The following is a 24,501-nucleotide window of genomic DNA, read 5'->3' on the forward strand; positions in this document are numbered from 1 at the left end:
TTTAATTCTAATTATTTCTTGAGGAAAACTATAGAACACATGTACACTGGCATCAAAATTTGCAATGATCCTTTCAGTTTTTCACAACATTCCCACTCATTTTGTTCTAGACAAATTAGACACTTTGTCATTCTATACTTTCCCACCTCCAAATTTTTTCCCCAATGATTCCCTATGCAACATCCATAGGATGTCTTTTTCTTTTCCAGTTGTTGAAATCTTACCTCATACTTCAAGGCATAATGCAAATGCTACCTCCCCTTCATGAAAATTTTCCTGATATGCCCCAGGAGGAAAGATCGTCATTCATGTGATTTCATACTATACTTCCCACATTCAAATATTTATTATGTTGACCATACTGTATTGTATGCTTTTACATGACAGAGAGCACCAAGAGAGCGAAGTCCCCAAAACCCAGAGTAAAAACAGTACCCAGAAGGAGGTGGTTATTGATAGTGTCAAATGTTTCAGAGAGGTCAAGAAGAATTAGGATTAAGAGAAGAACATTAGACTTGGCAAATAAGAGATCATTAATAAGTGGAGTGAGGGAGAGCCATTTCAGTAGAATAAAGAGGTCAGAAACCAAAGTGGAGTTTAGGACCAAAGAAAAAAATTCTCTAACCCTGGCCCCTCAAATGACCATTTTGACCAGTCATGCATGTATTGTAAATAACTAATACACACAATTTTAATCTGTATTCAAAGAAATGAAACAACTAAAAAAGCAACTATTACAATTGAAACATGTATGTGCATTTACTTGCAATACATGACTACTACTGAAAAACCCAAAGGACTCACTTGCATGAGGGCTGGGTGCTCTGGCCAATCCTGCAGAAGTCGATTTATTTCTTCAGTAAAGTCACGAAGCACAGGTTGGCACTGTCTGACTTCCTTTATATTTGGATGCTGATAAAAGTCATATGGTTCATCAGGTTTCAAAGCCAGGTCTGACGTTGTCTCATCAAAGAGAGTATTGTAGAAGAGAGTACTGCCCAAGAGCTGACTGCCCAGGAGCTTGTCATTCACTTCAGAGCCTACCAAACCAGATAACAAGAACAAGATGGATGATCATTGAACTGAGGCTCTTCTCAATCCAAAGGAGTTTGTTTTTGGTGGCAATTGTTGTTTTTAAATAATAAATCTGAAAGATGATTAAGCAAAAAAAAAAGTGACAGGCAAAAGAGCAAAGCTGACATTAGATGAAAATAAAAAAATAGCAATTGGTGAATCCATCTTCAGAACATTCCAGGTCTAGAAGAAGTATGTTTACCAGCATATCTAAAGGATGGTTCCAAACTCCCAATTTCTGTAATATGGAGAAACATAATATTTGTCATTTAGATGGACTTCACCTGTCAACTTTTATAGCTCTTCCCAACTGAGAAAAAATTAAAACTACCTTTTTAGTTTAGGAGTGCCAGGGAAGCTATATATGAATATTCCAAGAATCCACACACTCTTAACATCCAGTTGGGAAGTCCCCCATCCCTTTACTTGTTTCACAAGACTTTATGGCATTTTTATGCATTAAACACTGAAAACAGTTGTGCAATATGAAAGTCCTTAGGAGCCTTATGGGAATGAAATTATCTAACAGGAATACAATTTTTATCCTCTTAAAAATCCAACAAATTTGGACCCAAATAATTTCATTTCCTTAGGAAATGAAAAGTGTTTGGTCACTTGAGTCATGTCTGATTCTTCAAAACTCCATTTGAGGTTTCCTTGTGTTATATTTAGGATTTATTTAATTCTATTAGAAGAGGTTTTAGATGAGAGAAAGAGTTCATCCACTTTTACTACTTCCCCATTAATTAGTGAAGATATTCCAGCTTACCTCCCACACCTGCCATTGGCTATGATCACTAGTGGGATGCTAGATCTCACAGTGAGAGATATATTAAAATTAATACCAGTATGTACAATTATCATGATATTGGTATTATTAGAGGGGTACCACCTATATTCAATTATTAATAATATAATAACTAGCAAGAAAAAACAGATAAAGGATAAGCAAATGGAAGTCAGGCTAGTGTATTTGGAGTTCATTGCCCAGTTAAATGAAACAATCTCAAAACAACATGAGATTATAATGAAATTTCTCAAAACTGATTCTACTGCTGATACTGCTTTTAACACCACTGCCAACACAACAACTAAGCAAAAACAAAAGAATGCCAATGACACTATTTTTTTCCCACTCCATGAGTTACCAACATTTACTCTGGAACATGAGCTCATAAATATTAGGCATCATAGATCTTTCACTCAGGCAGGAATGGAAGAATTCCAACACAGTATTCCTTCTTTTGAGAAGGAACCTAAAACTGTAATAAAGAAGATAGAGAAAATCTGCAAGCAATATAATCCCACATATTCGGACTTTGAATATTTAATGGATGAGATGTTAACTAAAAGGGAGAAGGAGAAAGTGATTAGAATAACTAATGTAGATTGGAGCATAGTAGATTGGCCGGACATAGACCCAGGCTGGAATTAGAACAGTGAAAAAGATTTTGAGAAATTAGTAAAGGCTAGGCAAGCAGTTATTAAATAATTGAGGCAATGCTCAGACAGGCCGAGGACCTTGAATGAATTTGAAAAGATCAGACAAGAAATTGGAGAGAATCCTTCTATATTCATAGATAGATTGATAGAGCCTGGGGAAAGATATATAGATCTCGATATTACAAGAGAAAGGAACATTCTTCACCTGCACAGTTTATGAAGAACTGTTGCACAGTAGTAAAAAATTATTTCAAACTTCATTGTCCCAACTGGAGTGAAATGGACATCAATGAATCTTAAGACATGTTGCTATGTATGTGTACCAGGGGAATCAGGAAAAATGACATAATGATAATACAGAACTAGTAGAAGAATTAAGGAAGGAAATAAGGACATTGAAAAGCAAACTTAATAAAGTTGAGAAAGGAGAGACAACTGTTGCATTAGCTGCTATCAGGAATCAGAGACAATTTACCAATCAAAGAAAATATAATAACCAAGCACCAACATGCTATATGTGCAGCAAAAAGGGACATATAATGCATTAATGTAGATGCTAGAGCCAAATCTTCAGCAATTTTTGCAATAATGGGGGCTGAAACAACTTTATAAATGACAACTTTAGGGGCAACAATAATTTTAGATATAGCAATGATTTTAGAGCAATAATTATAACCAAGGCAATTTTAGAAAGGGAAATGGGTACATACAATGATAGAAATAGTAACCAAAGTAAAACCAAGATCAAGCAAATGAATTATTACAGTTTATTAGGAATGGGGAATAATCAAACTCAAAAGGCAAATAATATTCAAAGAGAGGAATGCCAGAAAGTGGCACATGGTCCATTATGAAAATAACTAGAAAAACAAAAGGCACAGTATTAAACGTAGCTGCCAAATTTATAAATCAAGAGCAAGACTCAAAGGAAGAAGGAAAAATGAGTAAAAATTCTTTAAAAGGGCATAAAAGAAAATGAACAAGAAATTTAAAATTGTGCAAATTAAATTAGATCATGAAACAACAGGAAGAATTCATAATTGGTAAAACCTTTAAAAGAAGCTTTTAGGACAGAAAATGGAGAGAAATCAGCGTGGACATGTAAAGAGAGTACCATCAGTTGAAGTTGAAAATCAAGAATGAGACAACTGGACAACTAAACAAAAGGACAACTGGAAAAAAGAACATTGCTTTCAACAAAGACACTACCAGGACAAAAGGACACTATTTAATAGAAAATAAGACTATTTTCAAGGAAACAAAGGACAAAGATTACTACAACTAGAGACTTTTAGCACAAACACTGAGGCTACTGTCAAGGGCAATGAAGACTAAATGATGTTAAACACAATGAACTTTTGCATTTAAATGAAAAGGTTTGATTTTTTAAATTTAAATGTTTATATGAGAATGTAATGGTTAAGTATATTATACATGTATAAAAATAATTTTATTGGTATACAAAGCATATTAAATATGGATATTAATAAATTAATATCTGTTTGTTAAATAAAATAATTAATGGATAAAATAAATGATTAATTTAAAACTAAAATAATAAATTAATAAATAGGTATTAAAATAAGATTAAAAATAAAATATTAAAGCAAATATCTCACTTCAGGGGCATTTTTATACCCTACTTAAAGGGAACCTCAAGGGGGAATGCTATTATAATGTATGTAATGTGTATATTTTTGTGTAATGTAAGAATTTTACATAATGGCTGTAAGTTGATTTTGAATTACTATCTTTAGGTAGGTTTGTTTCTGTAAGAGTATAGTTAAAATTGTGTTATTTTTGAAATTGGAAATGTCTGTAGCTGTAATATCTGTATACAATATGTGACTTGCATTTTGCAAGATGTTTACTTTCCCTCTTCTTTCTGTTTAAATCTCCCTGTTTCCAGTATAGAATTTTAGAATAAGTTAGTTTAGTTAGGTAAATTGCTTCACTGGGAAAGAATATTCTTCCCAATGAAGCACAGGGGGGAATGTTATATTTAGGGTTTATTTAGTTCTATTAGAAGAGGTTTTAGATTAGAGAAAGAATTTGTCCACTTTTACTACTTCCTTTTTGAGGGAAAAGACCATAAAGTTTGCAGTGGTCACTTTAAGAGGCCTAGGATAAAGGAGAGTCAGTTGGGAGTTCTGCAGAGTCTCTTCTGACGTGTTTTGGAGAGATTTGGTGGCTGGATCATTCTCTGGCAGAAAAGAAGATTTGTTTTGTTATTTTGAGAGAGTTTTATTTAAGAGTTGAGTTTGGAGATTCATACTAAAGTTTAATAAGAGCTTTACCCCTTTGAGCAACAGGGGGCGCTGAAGGGCAGTTTTTATGTGAACTGTCACAACAGTTGGGCCATTGAAGTACAGGGAAAGAGGAGCTTCAGTCTCTATGAAGAGAAACTGACAAGTCTATTTGAAAGTTTGATTAAACATATTATTTTAAGGAAATGTTTGAAGATAAAGAATTCATATCAATTAAAGATTTTATAATTTAGCTTAGGATAAGATATTAAGATGGAATTTCCATTTTAGTCAGAGAGTATAGCAAAGTCAGGTCTCTTTTCAGACAAAAAGCAACTCTGAGTAGTAGTTGGTTTGGGAGGATTTATTTAGAAATATTAGCATAGGGCTTGAACTTTAGACATAATAATATTAATATATACTTTCCTAGTTTCCGACTCTCATTCCTGCTTCCTGGTTTCCTTTTTGTACCTCTCCATAATAAACCAAGTTGTATTAGACTGCATCTGGCCTTCAATCCACCACCTAAAACCAACTTTGCCCTGACAGCTATACCCGAATACAAAAATTGGTAATAACCATATTATTATTAATATTATCGATTATACTTATAACAGCTTAGCCTTATATCGGCTTTAGTATACTTGCTATAGTTCAATATATTCACTTTAGCTGTATAAATAGCAGCTTAAGTTTGATTATTAAAGTTGACCAGTTTTAATTTACTTATTAAACTTGGTAAAGCTACTAAAATGGTTTGCCATTTCCTTCTCCAACTCATTTTACAGATGAGGAACTGAGGAAAATAGGGTTCCAATGACTTGCCCAGGGTGACATAGAAAGTGTCTAAGAACAGATTAGAACTCAGACTCCAGGCTCAGCACTCTTATCCAATGAGCCATTTAGCTGACCCCAGGAAAAGAAAATATTTATTAATAAATATTCATTTCCCATTTTAGTCTACTCTCTATCAACTGTCAAGTACACAACAAAGAAAAATACTACATACCCATCCAAGGATAAAAGTGTGTCACGAGAGATGCACCAGTCTGATAGCAGGCCAGAAACAAGCTGAAGTAATGCTTAGGCTGGTGTGATGGTAAGTCCTGTTGGTACCAGAGGGATCGTGCAAAGTTTAGGCACAACTGCTGATGGACCAGCATTACAGCCTGCATTGAGTTCTGGGAGATCAAGATTACATCCTTGTCTGTTCCCTTTGCTGGTTCATCTTCAGTTTCCATTTTCTCCTCGAGAGTTGGTTGGGCTATAATATCTGCAAAGTCCTATACATCAGATAGTTAGTTAGCAAAACAGGAATTATATTAGTATTATAACTCTCATTCCACCAAAAGGGAAAAGGGAAGAGACAGTACAAAAGAACAAAACAAGAGAAGAGCTGTGCAATTGCCATTAGAAAGTGAGCTCCTTAAGAATAATGATTCTCTATCCTCCTCCAGAGAAATAACTGTTGGAATAGGAATGCAGAAGAAAGCATAGGATTTTTCACTTGTTTATTTGGGTTTAGGTTTTATAAAATTTGTCACTTATAAAAATGAACAATATGGAAATAGGTTTTGAATGATAATACATATATAACACAGATTGAAGTGTTTGCCAGCTCCAGGAATAGGGAAAAAAGGAGGGAGGGAGACAATCTGAAACATATAACTTCAGAAATCTAATGTGAAAAATTATTATGTGTAATTGGTAAAACTTTTCTTTGAACTTATTGAAAAGAATTTGATGATCTTGATACAGTGGAAAGTGTCTTAGACTTGGAGTCAATACATGTGGCTCTTCATATCAGTTTCCCCATCTATAAAATTAAGTAAAATTAGATGACATTTAAGATCCTTTTATCTCTAGAGCAAAGGTCCTATGACCTCAGAATTCTGTATCCCTACTACGTAAGTGGTCCTAAAGATGTCATTTAAACTCTATGGCCCTCAAATTTCATCAAATGAGTGGACTGGTCTGAATACCTCCAAGGTCTCCTGTCAGCTACAACATTCGAAGATCATATCTCCATGTTTATAAATTTGAATATAAATATGAATTTGAATTTTGATGGCTATGTTATTAAAATTTTTTTTTCCTTTTTAAAAGGGCAAAGCAGCTCAAGTTCATTATATGAAGAAAAAACATTCCTTAATAATTGCCAAAAATCAGAGAGAAGAGGGAGGTATTTAAGTACCATAAAATAAGAACTGACATTTATATATCACTTTAAGGTTTATATACATTATCTCATTTGATCCTCATAAGAACCTAATGAAATAGGTGCTATCAACTCCATTTCACAAATAAGGAAAATCAAAGCTCAGAATAACACTGCTATTGAACTATCTGACATATGTTTCAAAACAAGGTCTTTTTAACTCAAAGTTCAATGTTTTATTCACTAGACTACAATGCCTAAAGCAATCAAAACACTGGGGCAGTCTCTTCTTGAAAAATCTGCTAAATGCCTACCAAAAAGAGGCCACTATGTATCAGGAGGGAACAAGAGAGGTTAGGGATGCAGTGCATACTATCAAGAGGATCCATTTTCAAGCCCGGTCTATGGTCCCCATCAAAATTCTAGTATTCTACCTTTTCATGTAGTGGAAATTGTTGCCTGAATTCCCTTTCTTCTTCCTCCTCCTCACTCAGTCCTGTTCCATGGTTCTTGTTCTTGTATCTATACAAGCTGTTTTCCTGCTCAGCCTTTATTTGGGCACAGCGTTCTTGTTCATCCCATTCATTTATGATTTCCTGGAAAGCCAAAAACAGAGAAAGAAGTTTTGTTGCGTTTCCCTAAATGCTCTCACTGAACAAAGGAAGACAAATGCTTACATTCTTCTAGAATCCTCGGAAAACCTAGAGTAAGCATGGAATAAAATCAAAGCAAAGGCTCAATCAAATCAAGTCAGCAAATATTTACAAAGCACTTATGTGCTGGGGGCACTATGCTAAGCAATGGGGATACAGAAAAAGGAAAAAATACAGATCCCGCTCTCAAGGAATTTACACTCAAAATAAGAGAGACAGCATGCAAAGAAGTTTATATTCAATACATACACCATATAAATGGGAAGTAATTTCAGAGAGGAGAGCTAGCCAGGGAACAGTTTTCTGAAAGAATGATCTGAGCTGAACACTAAAGGAAGTCAAGGAATGTAGGAAGTAGAGTTGAGAAGGAAGAACATTCAGGTATATTGTAGGATAATGAAAGGTCACCTCTGAGACAGAGCAAGGCTAGTGTTGCTAGATCATGAAGTAGAGTATAAAAACATTGTTAGGAAAAGACAAGGTTGTAAAAGACTCAATACTAAACATAGAATTTTCTATTATTGATAGGAGGTAAGGAGGGAGCTTCTGGAGTATCTGAGCAGGCATACAACATGGTAACATAATAACTGTGGCAGGGGAGTGGAGGAAGGAATGCAGTGGGGAGAGACCGGAGGAAGGACAACCAACCAGAAGGCTACTACAATGGAGTAGGCATGTGGTAGTGAGAGCCTTCACCATGTTGGCAGCTGTTTTCAGGTGAGAGAAAATGTACATGAGTTGTGAAGACAGAAATAACAAAACTTCTCAATAGAATGGATATGAGGGAAGATTGTAAGGAGAGAAGGATGACCCAAAAGCTATGAACTTAAGCTGCTGGGAAGAGGGCAGTGCCCTCAACAGAAATGGGGAAAAAAATGAATAGGGGAAGTTCTGAGAGAATGTAAGGAGTACAAAATGTCTGGGTAACATCCAATTAGAGATATCCAAAAGGAAGCTGGCAGAGCCCAGAAGAGAGACTTAGGGCTAGAAAGAGATTTGGGAATTACTTACTTGAAAAAGAACTGAATCTATGAAAGTGATGCAATCACCAAGAAAAAAAGTACAGAATAACAAAAATGGAGCTATATGAAACACAAAAGGTTACTGGGTAGTTAGTGGTAGTCTCTCGGTGATTGAGAATGACTATTGTCTTTGTGCAGTTTCATCTACGGTGTACTCTCATGTGGCTTTGGAGTCCAAAGGCTGAGGCGCAGAGTTTGTGGCACATGGGGCATGGGATGCCAGTTGTTACGGGAGGTGCGGTTGTGGCCTGGTGTCGGCATTCACGTGCAGCGGCAAGACATCGACGTCGTTCATCTTCAAAGGTGGTGGCGGCATGGTGAATGTGGGTTCGCCAGCTGCTTCTGTCAGAGGCAGCGAGTTCTAGTTGCTTTGGTGTAATGCCAGCCCACTTCAAGTTTGACTTTAGCTGATCCTTGAATCTTTTCTTCGGCCGGCCTTGTTTCCTGAGTCCAGCTGACAGCTCACCATAGAATACCTGTCTTGGTATTCGCTGTGGGTCCATGCGGATGACGTGTCCAGACCATCGTAGCTGTGTTTTGAGGACCATGACTTCGATGCTGGTGGAGTTGGCTCTGTCGAGGACTTCCTGATTGGTGATTCGGTCCTGCCATCGGATCCTCATGATTGACCAGAGGGAGCGTTGGTGGAATTGCTCCAGCTGTTTCATGTGCTTCCAGTACAGTGTCCATGTTTCACAACCGTAAAGGAGTGAGCTGAGGACCACTGCATTGTACACTTTGAGCTTCGTCGCAGTGCTTACACCGCTGTGTTGGAGGACTTTGGAGCTCAGCCTCCCAAGTGCCTGGCTGGCCTTTTGGATTCTGGCATTAATTTTGTGGTCTAGGGACCCGTCGTTGGCGATGGTGATGCCCAGGTACTTGAAAGTGTTGACGTTAGAAAGCTGCGTGCCCTCGATTGTAATGCACGGCTGGTTAGTTGGCCTCCCTGGTGCAGGTTGGAACAGCACCTCTGTTTTGCTGAGGCTGATAGTCAGGCCAAACAGTTTTGTTGCGGTGGAGAACCTGTCCACAATGGTTTGGAGATGATTTTCTTGGTGGGCCATGAGAGCACAGTCATCTGCAAAGAGAGCTTCCAGGATGAGTCTCTCTGTTGTCTTTGTTTTTGCAGTCAGGCGCCGAAGGTCGAATACTGAGCCATCCAGTCGTTATTTGATGTAGACGCCCAGGTCTAGATCCATCACAGCATGCCGTAATACTTGAGTGAAAAATAGGTTGAATAGTACCGGAGCGAGGACACAGCCTTGTTTTACGCCATTGGAGATGTTGAAGCGATCAGAAGTCTCTCCACCAGATAGGACTTCCCCTGTCATGTCGACATGAAAGAGCTGGATCAGTTTGATGAATTTTGCTGGGCAACCGAGCTTGCTGAGGATCACCCACAATGCGTCCCTGTTCACTGTGTCGAACGCCTTTGTCAGGTCTATGAAGACAATGTAGAGACTCAGGTTCTGCTCAAGGCATTTTTCCTGCATTTGCCTCACTGTGAAGACCATGTCGATGGTGCTGCGATCTGGTCGGAAGCCGCATTGTGACAGGTAGATTCTGCTCTGAAACAGATGACAGGAGTCTGTTGAGTATAACACGGGCGAGGATCTTTCCAGCAATGGAGAGTAGTGAGATGCCTCTGTAGTTGTCACAGGCTGCTCGTGAGCCTTTGTTCTTGTATAGGGCTATGATGGAGGCATCTCTGAGTTCTAGGGGCACGTCTTCCTCTTCCCATATGCTGGTCAGCACTATGTGGAATGCCTGGAGCTCCTTTCCATTTAAGGCCTTGTACACCTCGGTTGGGATCCCGTCTTTACCGGGTGCATTGCCTATACCCATTTGTTTAATGGCTTTTTTGGACTTCCTCTATTGAAGGAGGGACGTTAAGTTGTTCAATGGAGCGGTTTTGGGGGATCTGGTCATGGGCGCTTTGGTCAACTGAAAAGGTCAGTTGAGAAGCTGACTGAAGTGTTCTTTCCACCTGTTGCTGATGCCTTTTTTATCTTTTGTGAGAGTGTCACCGTCAGAGGATAGCAAGGGAGTAGTGGTGGGTTTTAATGCCCCATGGACAGTCTTGAGGGCACTGAAAAATTGTTTGTAGTTTTTCATATCAGCAAACCGCTGGATTTCTTCTGCCTTTTTTTCCCCACCATCGGTCTTGCATCTTCCTGATCTCACGCTGCGCCATGGCTTGGAGAGACTTGAATCTGTCCTTTTTAGGAGCAGAGTTTGGGTTATTTTGCCACTCCATAAAGGCTTTGTTCTTCTTGCTCAATAGGTCTTCAATAGCAGTGTTGTTCTCCTCAAACCAGTCCTGGTGGTTGCGTTGTTTGGGGCCTAGGACTGCCTTTGATGTTTCCTTCATTGCGTCTCTGAACTGGTTCCATTTCTCGGTTGAGCTTCCAGTGAGTGGTCCCTTGGCAGACAGCTTGTTGTTCAGGCAGGACTGGAATGTTTGCAAATAAGATGGATCTCTAAGACGACTCACGTTGTAAAATGCGTGAACTGTCTGGGCATGTTTTGGATGGCGAGGCTCAATGCGCATTTGAAGAGTCGCTCTAACCAATCGGTGGTCTGTCCAGCATTCAGCTCCTCTCATGGCTCTGGTGATCTTTACATCCTGGATGTCTCGCCGGCATACAATGATGTAGTCAATGAGATGCCACTGTTTTGATCTTGGGTGCATCCACGTTGTTTTATATTTGTTCGCCATTCTGAACACAGTGTTCGTGATGGTGAGTTCGAACTCTGAGTATTTGCTGAGTAGCAGTAGGCCGTTGTTGTTCATTTTGCCCACACCGTGTTTGCCGATCACTCCTTTCCATCTTTCATGGTCCTGGCCAACGCAGGCTTTGAAGTCTCCCAGTAGTATCAGCTTGTCATTTGTGGGCACTGAGTGCAGGACGGCACTCAGGTCAGAATAGAACTGCTCAATGGTCTCCTCTATGCTGGTCAGTGTTGGGGCATATGCGCTGATGATTGTGGCACACCGGGTCTTTGCTGAGAGGCAAACGGATCTTCATGAGCCTCTCACTGATGCCCACAGGCAAGTCTGGCAGCTGTTTGAGCAAACTGGTCTTGATGGCCAGGCCAACACCGTGGATTCTGTCTTCATTTGAGGCTCTACCTTTCCAGAAGAAGGTATATCCAGTGGTGGGTTCGCTGAGTGATCCCTCTTCTGGTAAACGTGTTTTGCTTAAGGCTGCGATGTCGATGTTATATCGCACCAGTTCTTTACCGATTAAAGCTGTTCTTCTCTCAGGTCTTGGGGTATTCTCTCTATCAAGTAATGTCCTGATGTTCCATGCTCCTAGTAGGAGTTTCTTTGTATTTTTTCTTTGATTTCGACCACTTAAAGGGGATGACCCGCCAGCCGCGGTGTCTGTTTGTAGGGCAGGCAATGTTTGGGATACCTTTTCTAGTCCCCTCCCTTGATTAGGGTGAGCAGTGCTGTCCTAGAGAGGACTGCTCAGTCACCCAAGATGCTGCTGAATGTCCCTGCTGCCCACAGGGCCGAGCGACCACTGGTCCATGGGCCGCCTACGTGCAGGATCATGACTACAACTGCCAGTGGTCACCTCCACCTGTTGCGTCATCACTCCCCCATCGCCGCAGGTCTTGAAGAGGGTGGATGGGGTTAGGATAGATGAGTGTGCACAAAGATACTTGTACATGAAAGAGATTTAAGTGGAAAAGCCGATGCACAGTGACAGTCCCACTCTCTTGGCGTTGGAAGCCTGGGTCCAGTGGCACGAAAAATTGTTACGTCTGGAGACTTCCTCAGCTGCATTGGATGGCCGTGTTGTCCTTTGTGCTCCAACACACCCTAAGCACTCCACAGTGCTTTGCTGCGTTGCCATCTCAGCCGTTGAACCTTCTTATTGGTTTCTTCCGTCTGTTCAGCCGAAGCAGTCTTCACATGCTGGGTGAGCAAAGCCCTGGTTCACCAGGGGTCAAAGACCCGATGGCTACCCTCACAAGGTTTGGCCGTCCTGTCGAAGCCGTTGCCCGGGGTGTGGCTGCTGCCGCATGCTAGCAGCTACTGGGAGCCACAAGTGAGAGCTGGGTGTCAGAGGCTGGAGAGCTGCTGCCCTAGGAGGGCACGACAAGCCCTCCTTACCAGAGATACTACCCCTCCCTGAGCACCATGAACTAGATAAAAACAGAGCAAAGGTAATTGAGAAGGAATGGTGAAAAAGGTTAGATAAAAAAATGGGAATAAGTGGAAAAGTTTTCTAGGGTAAACCTAAAAAGGAAAAACTATCTAGAACGGGATATTTGATAATGTTGAAAGCTGCAGAGAATTCAAGATGGTGAGGATTGAGAAAAGTCCATTAGATTTGCAGAAATAAATTCAGAGGATTAAAAAAAAAAAAACTAAAATCTGGGCTCAGACAATTCCTAGCCATGTGACTCTAGGCAAGTCATTTAACCCTAAATGCCTAGTTCCTACCACTAAGTTTTAATTTTAAGACAAAAGGTAAGGGTTTAAAAAAAAAAAGCCAAAGACCTTTGGTCTGTCTAGCACTTGACTCTGAATTTGATGAACTAAAGATCCTTCTAGCCAGAGATGTGCTGGGCCAAAGTTTAACAATCAATTCACTGGTCGAGAAAAACATGCACACGGTGCACTTTTAAGTTTAATTTGCATTATCAAAATTTTCTGTAACACTTTCAGGTCTACAATCCTGAAAACAATAAATCAAGACTAAATTGTGGCATTTGGAGCCAAATTCCAGGCTTTAAATGCTCACAGTGGAAATGTCACAATTTCCTCTCACAAACCAGTCTGTAATGGGTACAGCAGCCTCCTGATTCCAGCTCCAAACCTCTTAGAATGCTATGATACATGACACAGAATACTAAGTTCTTGGGAGAAGCAACTGTGTCATTTCTGCCTTTGTATTCTCAGAACCTAAAAACAGGGCCTTACATATAAACTTAATTCTTATTGAGCTACTATGCATTATATAATTACCTAGCTTAGATTTTTGGTCCATAGTTCACAATAACTTCAAAGGGTCCACAAAGTGATTCTATGGCTAAGGATTCTGTTTGCCTTACAGATGGTATTCAGCCTGATGCATAGGAATTCAAGTGGTTAATTCCAGACTAGTGATTTATTAAATTCTTTCCTACTCCTCAAAATATTTAATTCTTATAGAACACCAATAATGTCTGTCTCTTTTGCTCCTTGTTTTTACCAAAATATGAAGATGAAGAGAGGAAAGATCATTCAGGGAGAACCAGTCTTACCTGACATATATGCCTAAAAAGCATCAAAGTTTTCTGGTCCATTTCTCCTTTACAAAATACATGGGAGCGAAGGTAAAGCAAGGCATTCATCAAGAGCTGTTCTTGGGTTGGACAGGGCTTCTGGTCCTTGCCTTCTAACTCGTGCCCAGCAGAATGTTTCAGAGATACCTTCTTAAGGCCCCGGAGTACTTCAATAATCTTTACAGAGCATAGAGCATCTGCATGGGAAAAATAGGTGGGAAAAGTAGACCCCACAGAAGGGAAAGACAGCAATGAAGTCACTAGGGAATTCAACTTGTCTCGACAGACCAAGCCACTATGGACTGCGGCATAAACTTCAGAAGCTACCAGTCTCATGCCATGCTGCATCTGCAAAATGGCAGCCTGTAATGGAGCCACAGCATCTGGGAACAGAGCATATTCCTCCATCAACTGTTTCCTAAACTTGTGCTGTGATTGCTGCCAAGAAGCCTCCTCCTTCAGTAAGTTCTGTATTGCCTGAGATGACTTAGACAAATCTGCTCGAAAACTATTTATAAGACGAGTGAGAAGATCCTGGACTGAAGACATACGAGCAATGCTAGTGACATAGTGGTGAATGTCCTGAACCAGAGATTCGTAAGAGGGCATCTGAGGTCTGAAGGCCTGTTTTCTCAACAAGCGACTTATCTGTTCCTTTAGCTGTTGTATCCTTCGGCGTAGTGTTCTAAAGGTAAATTAACAAAACAAACTAAATTAATAGAGTAAGGGCATAAATCTAAGGACAGTCAAAATATAAAGACAGATACCTATAATACCTTATAAAGTAACAGACCAATAGCTGAGTGACTGTGAGGGAAATCCAAATTAAGTGCAAAACTGAGTCCTGTGTTAACTATTAGTCTTGGGTTTTATCAAGCTCACTCTAAATTTTAGTTTCCAACATCTTGCTTATTATAATTTTGGAAGTTGGGATGGAGTAGGGGAAGTAAGACAGAATATATACCAGATCTCCTCTATTAAAAAACTGGAAGCATTCTAACGCTCAAATGTTTTTCCACAAAAAGTACAAGCTAGGAGGCTGCTTGGTGGCTCAGTGGATTAAGAATCAGGCCTAGAGATGGGAGGTCCTAGGTTCAAATCTGGCCTCAGACACTTACCAGCTGTGTGACCTTGGGCAAGTCACTTAACCCCCATTGCCTAGCCCTTACCACTCTTCTGCCTTACTGCCAATACACAGTATTAACTCTAAGATGAGATGTTAGGGTTTATCAAAAAAACAACAAAAAAAAAACAGTAAATACAAGCTAATAATAATAATCAAATTTATATAGCACTTTAAAGGTTTGCAATGCCCTTAACAAATACCTCATTTTACCCTCAACAACCACCTTGGAAAATAAGTATATTATTACCACCATCTTAAAGTTGAGGAAACTGGGGATAAATGGCTTGTCCGAGGTTTCACAATTAGCATTTAAGACCACATCTGACACCAGGCCCAATGATCCATACATACTACACAATGTAGGTACCCAGTTACATGATGCAACTACCCAATGCAATTGTTATTCCCATCTTTGACTTAGTGGATAAATTTTAGAGAGTTACTTGAGGTACAGAGAATTTTTAAATACTTTACATTTATACATGGTCACACAGCTAATAAATATCAAGATGGGATTTGTTGCATTTTTAAAAAAAAGAGAGAGGAGCAGCTAGGTGGCTCAGTGGATTAAGTGTTAGGCCCAGAGATGGGAAGTCCTGGGTTCAAAGTTGGTCTCAGACACTTCCTAGCTATGTGACCCTGGGCATTGCCTAGCCCATACCACTCTTCTGCCTTGGAACCAATACACAGTATTGGTTCCAAGACAGAAGGTAAGGGTTTAGGGGGGGAAAAAAGATAAATTTCCCTACTCTTGTTCCCAATTACACACTCCCCAAGGGCATACACACACACACACACACACACACACACACACACACACACACACACACACACACACAAAATGTATTCTAAATAAAACTACAAATCTTGATTCTTGCTTTTCTTAATAAATATATAATTAATTTAACTATCAAATTATCTTTCAAGGCTTTTGTTTATTTATGATGCTTTCTGGTCTCTTCTATTCATTTTTTAAAAACCCCTATCTTCTGTCTTAGAATCAATACTAAGTATCAAGTCCACAACAGAAGAGTGATAAAGTTAGGCAACTGGAATTCATTGATTTGCCCAGGGTCACATAGCTAGGAAGTGTTGAAGTTGAATTTGACCCCAGGTCCTCCCATCTCTAGAATTGGCTCTATATCCATTGAGCCACCAGCTACCCATCTTCTAAGAATTAAAAAAAAAAATACTGAATCTCTTTTCTTTTTCTTGGTTCTTCTGTCATAAACTTATCTATTCCCCATCCCTTCCCCCACAAAAAAAATTAGAAAAAAAGAAAAACAAAACTATTGTAACAAATACTCATAACTAAACAAAACAAATTCCCATAATGATAATGTAAAAAAGGCACAAATTATTCTGCAATCTGAGTTTAAGGTAGGATTTAAGATAAGACCTTCCTATCTCTCTCAAATGCAGCATGCTATTGGCTACCCCATGCAAGCGTTCTGCTTTCTACAATTGGACAATTGTACCTAAAATAATCTTATTGAATGCATCCTGAGCTATGTGTTCTCAAAGAAACTGAGTATCTTCAATGCTTATGAAAACTAATAATTTCCAGTCAGTGTAAAAACAGATATTACTACTCTTGAATTAACCTAAAAGGAAAACTTACATTTTTTCCCTAAGTACAAAGTACTGGTAAGCTATCTTACCTAATATGAGGATGAGAATATTGGATAACAATTTCATCTTCAAGATCTCTTCCTGTATGCAGCTGTGATAAGAGGTTACGAGTCTTCCACTCACACTCGAGCTCATGTAACTAGCAGGAAAATTGACAAAATGAATACTAGTTCTTAAAAGTTACATATGGTGAGAATTCTAATGATCTAAAAATCAGGCTCTCTGTAGGTAATACTTTGTCTCTATAATAAAAGTGTTTTGTGAAAGAGCGCTTTTTTAAAAAGGGTACAGAACTGAACACTTTTTAATAAGAATGAATTACTCTTCTATTAAAAAAAAATCAATTCTATTGATTTCTTGCTCAAAAACCATAGTGCCCAGAATATCTTGGATTTACAATCACAAGAGAATAGTGGCGAATAATGAATTCCATTCTCTATCATTATGTACTTTGTGATTAGAATCTGTGGAAAACAACTTTAAGAAAGAAAACTGTTTCCCGAATCACCAAAAAGAAACTTAAAAGAGACCAAAAAAAGAATGGAGAATAACATTCTAGCCACACTCATTTGCCTCAAAGATTAATAAACTTTTCCTCTCTGAGATGAATGTAACATGGAACAGGGTAGTAAAAATTGAGCTGGCAACTGAGAATACCAAAGGTAACATCCATATTCCAAACCCCTCAAGCCACTCCTCCCCAATTTGGAATTCTCATGGGGGCCCATACCCTTCAACTCCCAAATTCTTGTACCTCTTCCTTGGCATACTTGAGCTTGTATTCCCGTCTTATTGCAGGATCAAATTGTGTCTGAGGAAGCCAGGCTTGGACTTGCGACAAGCCAAGATACACCCACAAGCTCCCTCGCTCAGCCACCTCAGGTATGTCCTTCCTGCTCTCTCCTTCCCCAAAGAGGTGCCTCACGCAAGTCAGCATGAAACCGAGCATCTCTTCAGGCAGCACCTCCTGCCCAATCATGTCACCCAAGGTCCTACACACATGGTGGAAAGCCATTCTGTCTTTGGATGGCAGCCTGTTGCACTGTCTTATGTACTCTTGCTTCCATGGCGCCGGGACCAACTCTGCCAGGGCCAAAAGGGGCCTGTACAGCAACACCCACTGAAGGTGAGAATCTGTGCTTCTGAAGAAGGAATGGCATCATCAACAGATGTTAACAATCAGGAAAATAAACCAAAAGGAGTATGAGTAAGAGAGAGAGAGAGTAAATTTTACTTAAAGATCATTTTCTCCCCTAAAAACTGCTATCTTACCTAGAAAAAGATGGCTATAGATTTATGAAAAACTTAATTAGCACTGAGTTTTTCCTATACTGGGAACAAGTTTGTAATCATCATTTAAACTCATACCCTCTTTCTCCATTTCCTCTGTGTGAACATAAGTCTATGATATGCAGGAGTATGTGCTGAGAAAAGGGTAGTGGTCTGTGGTAGTGGATCAAAAACGATTTTTCAATTGAATTTTTATTTTGTTCAATGAACAAAAGATCTATCTTTTCACACCATCCCATTTCCAATGCATTACAAAAAGAAAAAGAAATATGCATGCTTATACTCAAGAAAAGGAAATTTCTTATTCATTCTCCAAAAACATATATCTCACTCAAAGCAAAGCAATTTACAAAAAAGGGCTTACTAGTAGACTCATGCACTGGTCATCAGTTATAAAATATTCTACGTAATGATGATGGAGGATCACCTCTGTGGCAATGTGGGAAAAGAAATAATCAAGAGCACAAAGAGGCCTGAACTAACTAAATATGGAAAGACTATATCAAACAATTTAAGAAAGGGGGAAATACCTCAATTCTGCCATGTTAGAAACAGCCATGTTAGTCCAAAGAATGGTACTGATATCCTTAAGTTGCTGGGCTCTCTCTTCCCATTCTCCAAGAGTGACATGGGAAGATGAGAGAGCAGAAAGGCCACTAATATCCCAGGGACTTGACCTACAGTTTCGAGTCAGGACTTCAAAGAAGCACTTTGAGAAGACTGCTTTATTAAAAAGGCCTGGTCCCTGAAAGATAGGAATTAATAGTACAATGTCACCAGACAAGCTTGAAATCCACAAAAGACCGCATTTATTTGTACAGGTATTTTGATAATCAGACATTCTGAAAATAGATTTGGCCAACATCCCAAAGAACAAAAATTTTCCAATTGTGCTTCTTCAAAAGCATTGACAGTTACATTTTCTACAATTAATAACATCATTAGTAAGAAATCTTATGACTTTATGAAAACAAACCTTCAAGGAAGGGTCCAGAGGTTGATAAATTTCGTTCCTCTCCACAGCATGGAGGGGTTTCCAAGTTAGCCAGTACTCTGGATCTGTAGTCACAGTACTGCTCCAAAAGGAGGTAAAGGTAGAATTAATTAGGTCAGACCACAAAGAAGTCATTTCTTCATTAGATCCCTGGAGATTGAAAAAAAGACATAAATTTGTGACTTCAAAACTCCCAAAAGTTTATGAAAGGTTTTATTCATTGTATTTCTAGTATCCTAATTTTCCAGGGCTGAGGTCCTCTAGTCTATTGTTACAGAGCTCTTTTTCTGCTTTTTTGTTCTCTAAGTGATCTAGGTTAAAGCACTTAATTTATATTTTTGTAAAACTGTGATGCTTCCCTACTCTTCAACAACTTCACCATAACATTAGACAGATATTCTAGGAAACATTAATAAAGGGCCTTTCATTTTCACCCCTAAAAAAGAAAAATACTAAAAAGATATTATACCTTAAAGACAGAACTCCTTAATTACACCCTAAGAAAGAAGCTATGTTTGTCATATTCCTATCTGCCAAGAGAATGAAGAATTTATCATTCATGAATGAAGATGATCGAGTGATTCTTTTTTCAACTGAGAATATAAAATTGAACTCTCCAATACAGAACCAAAGAGAATGACCAACTATAAAACAGCAACATGAGTGGTAAAGCAATGAGACAACTTCTATGGCAGACTTTAATCATGGAAGTCAACTCCTCCGGCAAATTTTGAATTACACTTTGAAGATGAAGAGACCATTATCCACATTTCAAGCCACTACACTTTATACTATGTGGTTTTGAGATCAAATGTACAAAAATATTTAGAAACTGATTATTGCATCAAAATTAGTTTTTCTCAAAAAAAAATTGGATGGAAATGTTAGAGAAAAGTATAACCTAAGAAAATGAACCAAATATTGCTTAAGATGAATAAGCTATACAATTAAGAGGTCTCATTTTCTTCTAAAAAACAAAACAAAAGCAAAGCACAGTATTACTACCTCATGGTCCATCAGGTACCAAAGACTTTTAAGTTGCTGAGATGTACATGGTGTGTACTTGAGACAAAATGCAATATGGTGACTTATTTCATGGTCTAGACGTCTTTGCTGGTTGTTATTATACCTGAGTAAAAACAAGGAAAGTGGGGTTGAGAAGAGAGGGCATAAAAGAAAGTGTATAATTACTGGGGAAAAAGAAGCAGTGCAAACATTCACACAAACCTGAATATATTTATTTTAAAACTGAGTATATTTATTTTAAAAACTAAATAGCCCCAAATAGAAAAATGGATTTTTTTTAAACCCTTACCCTCTGTCTTAGAATCAATACTGTGTATTGGTTCCAAGTGACTTGCCCAAGTGACTGTACTTTCCCTCCCAATGCCTTTAAGGTCAAATCTGTGTGCTCCACTTTAAAATAATGTTTTAAGGAACAAGGATAGCATAGACCACAGAAATAAAAATGACCAAAAGGAATTCAAGAGGGTCTAAGACTTACTTTCTGAGAAAAGTTCGAGCCAGACAATCTGTTGTTATCTTGTATTGCCAAAGCACAGCCAAGTACTCCATACCTGGCCACAATTGAATCTTATTGGCAAGGGGAATCAAGGAGGCTGCCTTAGGCTGGCATGGAATCACATTTTCCATACCCTTCTTTTCAGGGCAACCAATTGAAACTCCTTTGGTTTTAAGCTGTAAACACTGTACATTTACAAGGTTCTTCAAAGTATCTGAACAAAAGAGGACACACACATTTCATTAATTTTCAAAAACAGCAATCTGAAAAGTATTTACTTATAAAGCATAGTGTCCAATGGGACAAACATTTTCATCCAAACACCAAAATAACAGCCTACCTAGGTTCACATCTTCCAAATGACTAGCTCTGAGAATCAATCCCCAGGCCTGAAGTAATTGTTTCTTCAATGAATATTCAACAGCAGTCACTCTCAAGGGAATGATCTCATCCCTCCTACCATCTTCCCCCAGGGTAGGTTTTAATTCCAAGATGCTAAGTGCTTTGTTAAGTGCATTCAACTGTTCAAAGCATTCCACCACCAGCTTATCCTACAACAAACCAAAATCAGAATTATTTATTAATTATATTATTATTATTTAATATATATTATGTAGAATATATTATAGGTATAGTACATTATATATTGAGAAAATTAGATTTAGCACTGATCTTGTAAGATCATCTAATCCAAATCCAATCCCCTCTCTTTTGTAGATGAAGAAACTTGGGCCCAGAAAGATTTAATTGATTCACCCATAGTCATGAAGGTTTCAAGGTCAAAGCTGCAACACAGCTCTTTCTTCTGACTCCAAATTTAGTATTTTTCTATCACATCAGTTCACAAACACCAGGGTTAATGAAAATGAAAGAGCTTATGTAAGTCTTTATTGTTACAAACAACAATTTGTGTACCTTGAAAGGAAATGGTCTTCCCATGGCCTTCTGAACCTTCTTTACATTCTGAAAGCCTCCCATTGGACTACCAAGGCAGTTCTGAATGTGTTCTGAGACAGACAGCACCTCTTTGTAACATCTTTAGGGAATAAGGGGGAAAAAGTGATAGGAATAAACACGGGAAAAAACTATATGGTAAGAGAAAGTATTAATTTTACATTGGCATTAGAAGAGAACCAACCAAGCATGAAAGGGGAAACTTCATTTAATCCATTTTTTTCTTCACTTGGCTGTTGTGGGCTTGTTATCATAACTACTTCTACCACCACCATCACCAAAGACCACCACCACACAAGAAAGAATAAAGGAAGTGTACCAAAAGAAACGGACTTACTTCTCCTCATAACCAATCAGTAGCCGGGGAATCCTACCAACCAAGTGTTTTGAAACCCAATGCCAGTGAAGGGAAAGCAGGGTCAAGCCTTGTGAATCCACTTTGACCATATCAGAGGCCTTCCAAAACCTATCTCTCCATAGCATGGAATGCAAGATCTAAAAAGCAGGAAAAGATGGATCACAAAAATCTCCCTTTCTCAAATATACAGTATCTTTTCTGCCTATTTGCATTTACACAAAAACCACAACATGAAATATTCTTAGGATTACTAGGGAACACAAAGATGGCATGGATCCAAAGCAATGAACCTAAGCAAGGTTGAAGGTGTCAGTCAGTTATTCAATAAACATCTATTAAGTACCAACTTTATATGCTAAATAGGCAGTGTTAAATGACATCTATGGAAATTTATGCTTTATCCTTGGTATAAAAATAGAATCACAGTGGTACAACAGGAAGGGCACACTTGAAGGAGTCAAAGGATGTGGGCTCTAATTCTGCCTCTGGCATTTTTTGACCTCTGAGACTTCAGATAAACCATTTAATTAATCAGGGCCTCGGTTTCATCCTAGAATCATATGGATGAAAGAGATCCAATAAACAAGATTTGGGTACTAAATTCCACATATCCCTATCTTTAGGCTGGAGTAAAAGTTGGAATTATCAGTCAAGAAAATCTGAATTTGGAGTCTTTCCTCTGCCTCTAACAAAGACTAGATATGTGACTGGCTAGATCACTTAACTTCTCAGGGAGCAAGGTAACTCCAAAAGTATTAACGGCCCAACTGGTGCCAATCACTTCTTTTAATGAAAAAACAAGTGTGGTACAAAAACTAAAAACCACTTCCAACTTTACTCTTGCTTTCTATATAAAATCTCATAAGGTATGCCACTCAGCAAGCAAAAGTAAAAACTGGAAATGGATTTTTTAATTCTAGGTCTAATGCTAGTTGCCTAAAGAACCAAGAATAGAGCCTGGCTTTAATCTATCCATTAAATAGACTACCTCATCATTCAGTAAACACTGCAATACTCTGCTTGTTATTTATGACGGCAACGTTCTCAAAGTGACCAACTTTTAAAACAAACGACAAAGATACATGTTTTTAATAATCCTTTAGAGTCCAAGGTCATCTGGCTACATCTTCCTAGTCATGCATCTTAATAAATGTGAAGAGTTATGACCATTCTTTTCTGCATAATATAATGCATTTGCATAACAAAATTTGAAACTGTGGTTATCTTGCATAGCATCTTGCACATAAAAGACAACTAAGAAAAGTTTGTGCAAAAGTTTGTTAAATCTAGTCTTTACTCAATGGATGAATACTTTCATTGTTAAGTAGTTATTTCGCTTCTACCTGGTACATGGACAGACTATAATTGATAGGGAATAGCATCTCTATTGATTACATCATGAAGTCATTCATTTCATTTTGGGCAATTCTATTGTTAGGAAGTTTTTCTCTAACATTGAGAAGAAATTATTCTCCTTATAACTTCTATGAGTACTCCCATTCTTCTTAGGACATCAGGCAAACAACACCAATTCCTGTTCCACGAAACAATCTTGAAAATATTTTAAGATGTCTATCACACCTCCTGAGTTGTCTCTTCTCTATGAATCCCTGGTGCTTTCAATCAACTGTCATTAAAATGTGATGACACTTCTCTTTCTTGGTACCTCCCCTCATGAAGCTATGTAGAGCTGTCAACTTTCCCCTTTAAAACATAATACCAAGGCATCTAGGTATAGCTCAAATGGATAAAGAATTAGGACTGAAGAGGAGGTCCTGGTATCAAATTTGGCCTCAAACATGTCCCAGAGGGTAAAGGTTTAAGAAGGGGATATATTTATTTGTTTGTTTGTTTGTTTATCTGTTGTGCCCAGAAGTGAATATAATACTAGAGACATGGCACAGCTTATGTAGTCAATCTACCAGTTCACTCTGAAAGATAGAGGAATGGGGTTGGGGCAGGAAGAAGGCTCCTTTGTCACAATTCTACTCACCTTGACCAACTTAGCATCAGGTAATTCCACCTGGGAAGACTGCACCCAGAACAGGATCAATGAATCACAAAATTCAAAGAAAGCAGCAAGATGAACCACAATTTCATGAGGTAAGTTCTGATAATTTTCTGGATCTTGAGGATCACAAAAACAAAAACAAAAATTCCATATCAATTTAATAAAAGACAGCAGCCAATCTTGATCTCTATTTGCCTAAGCACTGTGGTCACTAAAACTTCTATCATATTTCCATAAGTGAAATCAACAACAAAGTTTTTGTATCCTAGATTCAAAAACACTAGTAAAGAGCAAAATGACTTTAAAAAATAAAAGAACTGCTAGATACAATTCTGGGGCTAGGGTAAAAATGAGCAATTAGGCAGTCATAGGTACTTCTTTTATAAGAATGATCAAGCTCTTAAGAGAACATGTTCCTAGAACAATAGTTCACACTGTCTTTTAAAATTAAGATATCCCAAGAACTAAGCGGGCAACAATTGCTTATAGAATCCTTGATCAACAGACCAGGAATTTTTTTCATCATAGGAGAAAAAGTATTTTTCCATTTTTAATTAATATTTAAAAAGAATTTTCAGTCTTGTGACTGAAAATTACATTATGAAATGGAAGATATGGAAGAACTGTTCTTACAAAAATACCAGAATAGATTCAAGTGTCATGGAATATCCAAAAATAAGTATTATTCAGATTAACTAGAAAAAGCTTTCAAACCCAACATGATCAATTAGCAAA

General features: G+C 38.3%; 1 protein-coding gene across 2 annotated transcripts in view; it reads right to left on the reverse strand.

Moving 5' to 3' along the window:
• MDN1 (midasin AAA ATPase 1) overlaps positions 1-24,501 on the reverse strand; it is a 214,461-nt gene that overhangs the window by 51,703 nt on the left and 138,257 nt on the right. For both annotated transcript variants that reach the window (XM_007484319.3, XM_007484318.3), the window contains exons 53-66: positions 23,749-23,882; positions 21,735-21,892; positions 21,359-21,479; positions 20,784-20,994; positions 20,426-20,657; positions 19,927-20,050; positions 18,904-19,071; positions 18,458-18,672; positions 17,392-17,779; positions 16,667-16,776; positions 13,859-14,564; positions 7,356-7,517; positions 5,773-6,046; positions 805-1,040 (exon numbers count right to left, since the gene is read on the reverse strand). In XM_007484319.3, the coding sequence (XP_007484381.2) occupies positions 805-1,040; positions 5,773-6,046; positions 7,356-7,517; positions 13,859-14,564; positions 16,667-16,776; positions 17,392-17,779; positions 18,458-18,672; positions 18,904-19,071; positions 19,927-20,050; positions 20,426-20,657; positions 20,784-20,994; positions 21,359-21,479; positions 21,735-21,892; positions 23,749-23,882 (3,239 nt within the window). The remainder of the gene's footprint in view (positions 1-804; positions 1,041-5,772; positions 6,047-7,355; positions 7,518-13,858; positions 14,565-16,666; positions 16,777-17,391; positions 17,780-18,457; positions 18,673-18,903; positions 19,072-19,926; positions 20,051-20,425; positions 20,658-20,783; positions 20,995-21,358; positions 21,480-21,734; positions 21,893-23,748; positions 23,883-24,501) is intronic.

This window comes from Monodelphis domestica, chromosome 2 (genome assembly GCF_027887165.1).
Source record: "Monodelphis domestica isolate mMonDom1 chromosome 2, mMonDom1.pri, whole genome shotgun sequence".
In the NCBI taxonomy this organism is placed as follows: Eukaryota; Metazoa; Chordata; class Mammalia; order Didelphimorphia; family Didelphidae; genus Monodelphis; species Monodelphis domestica.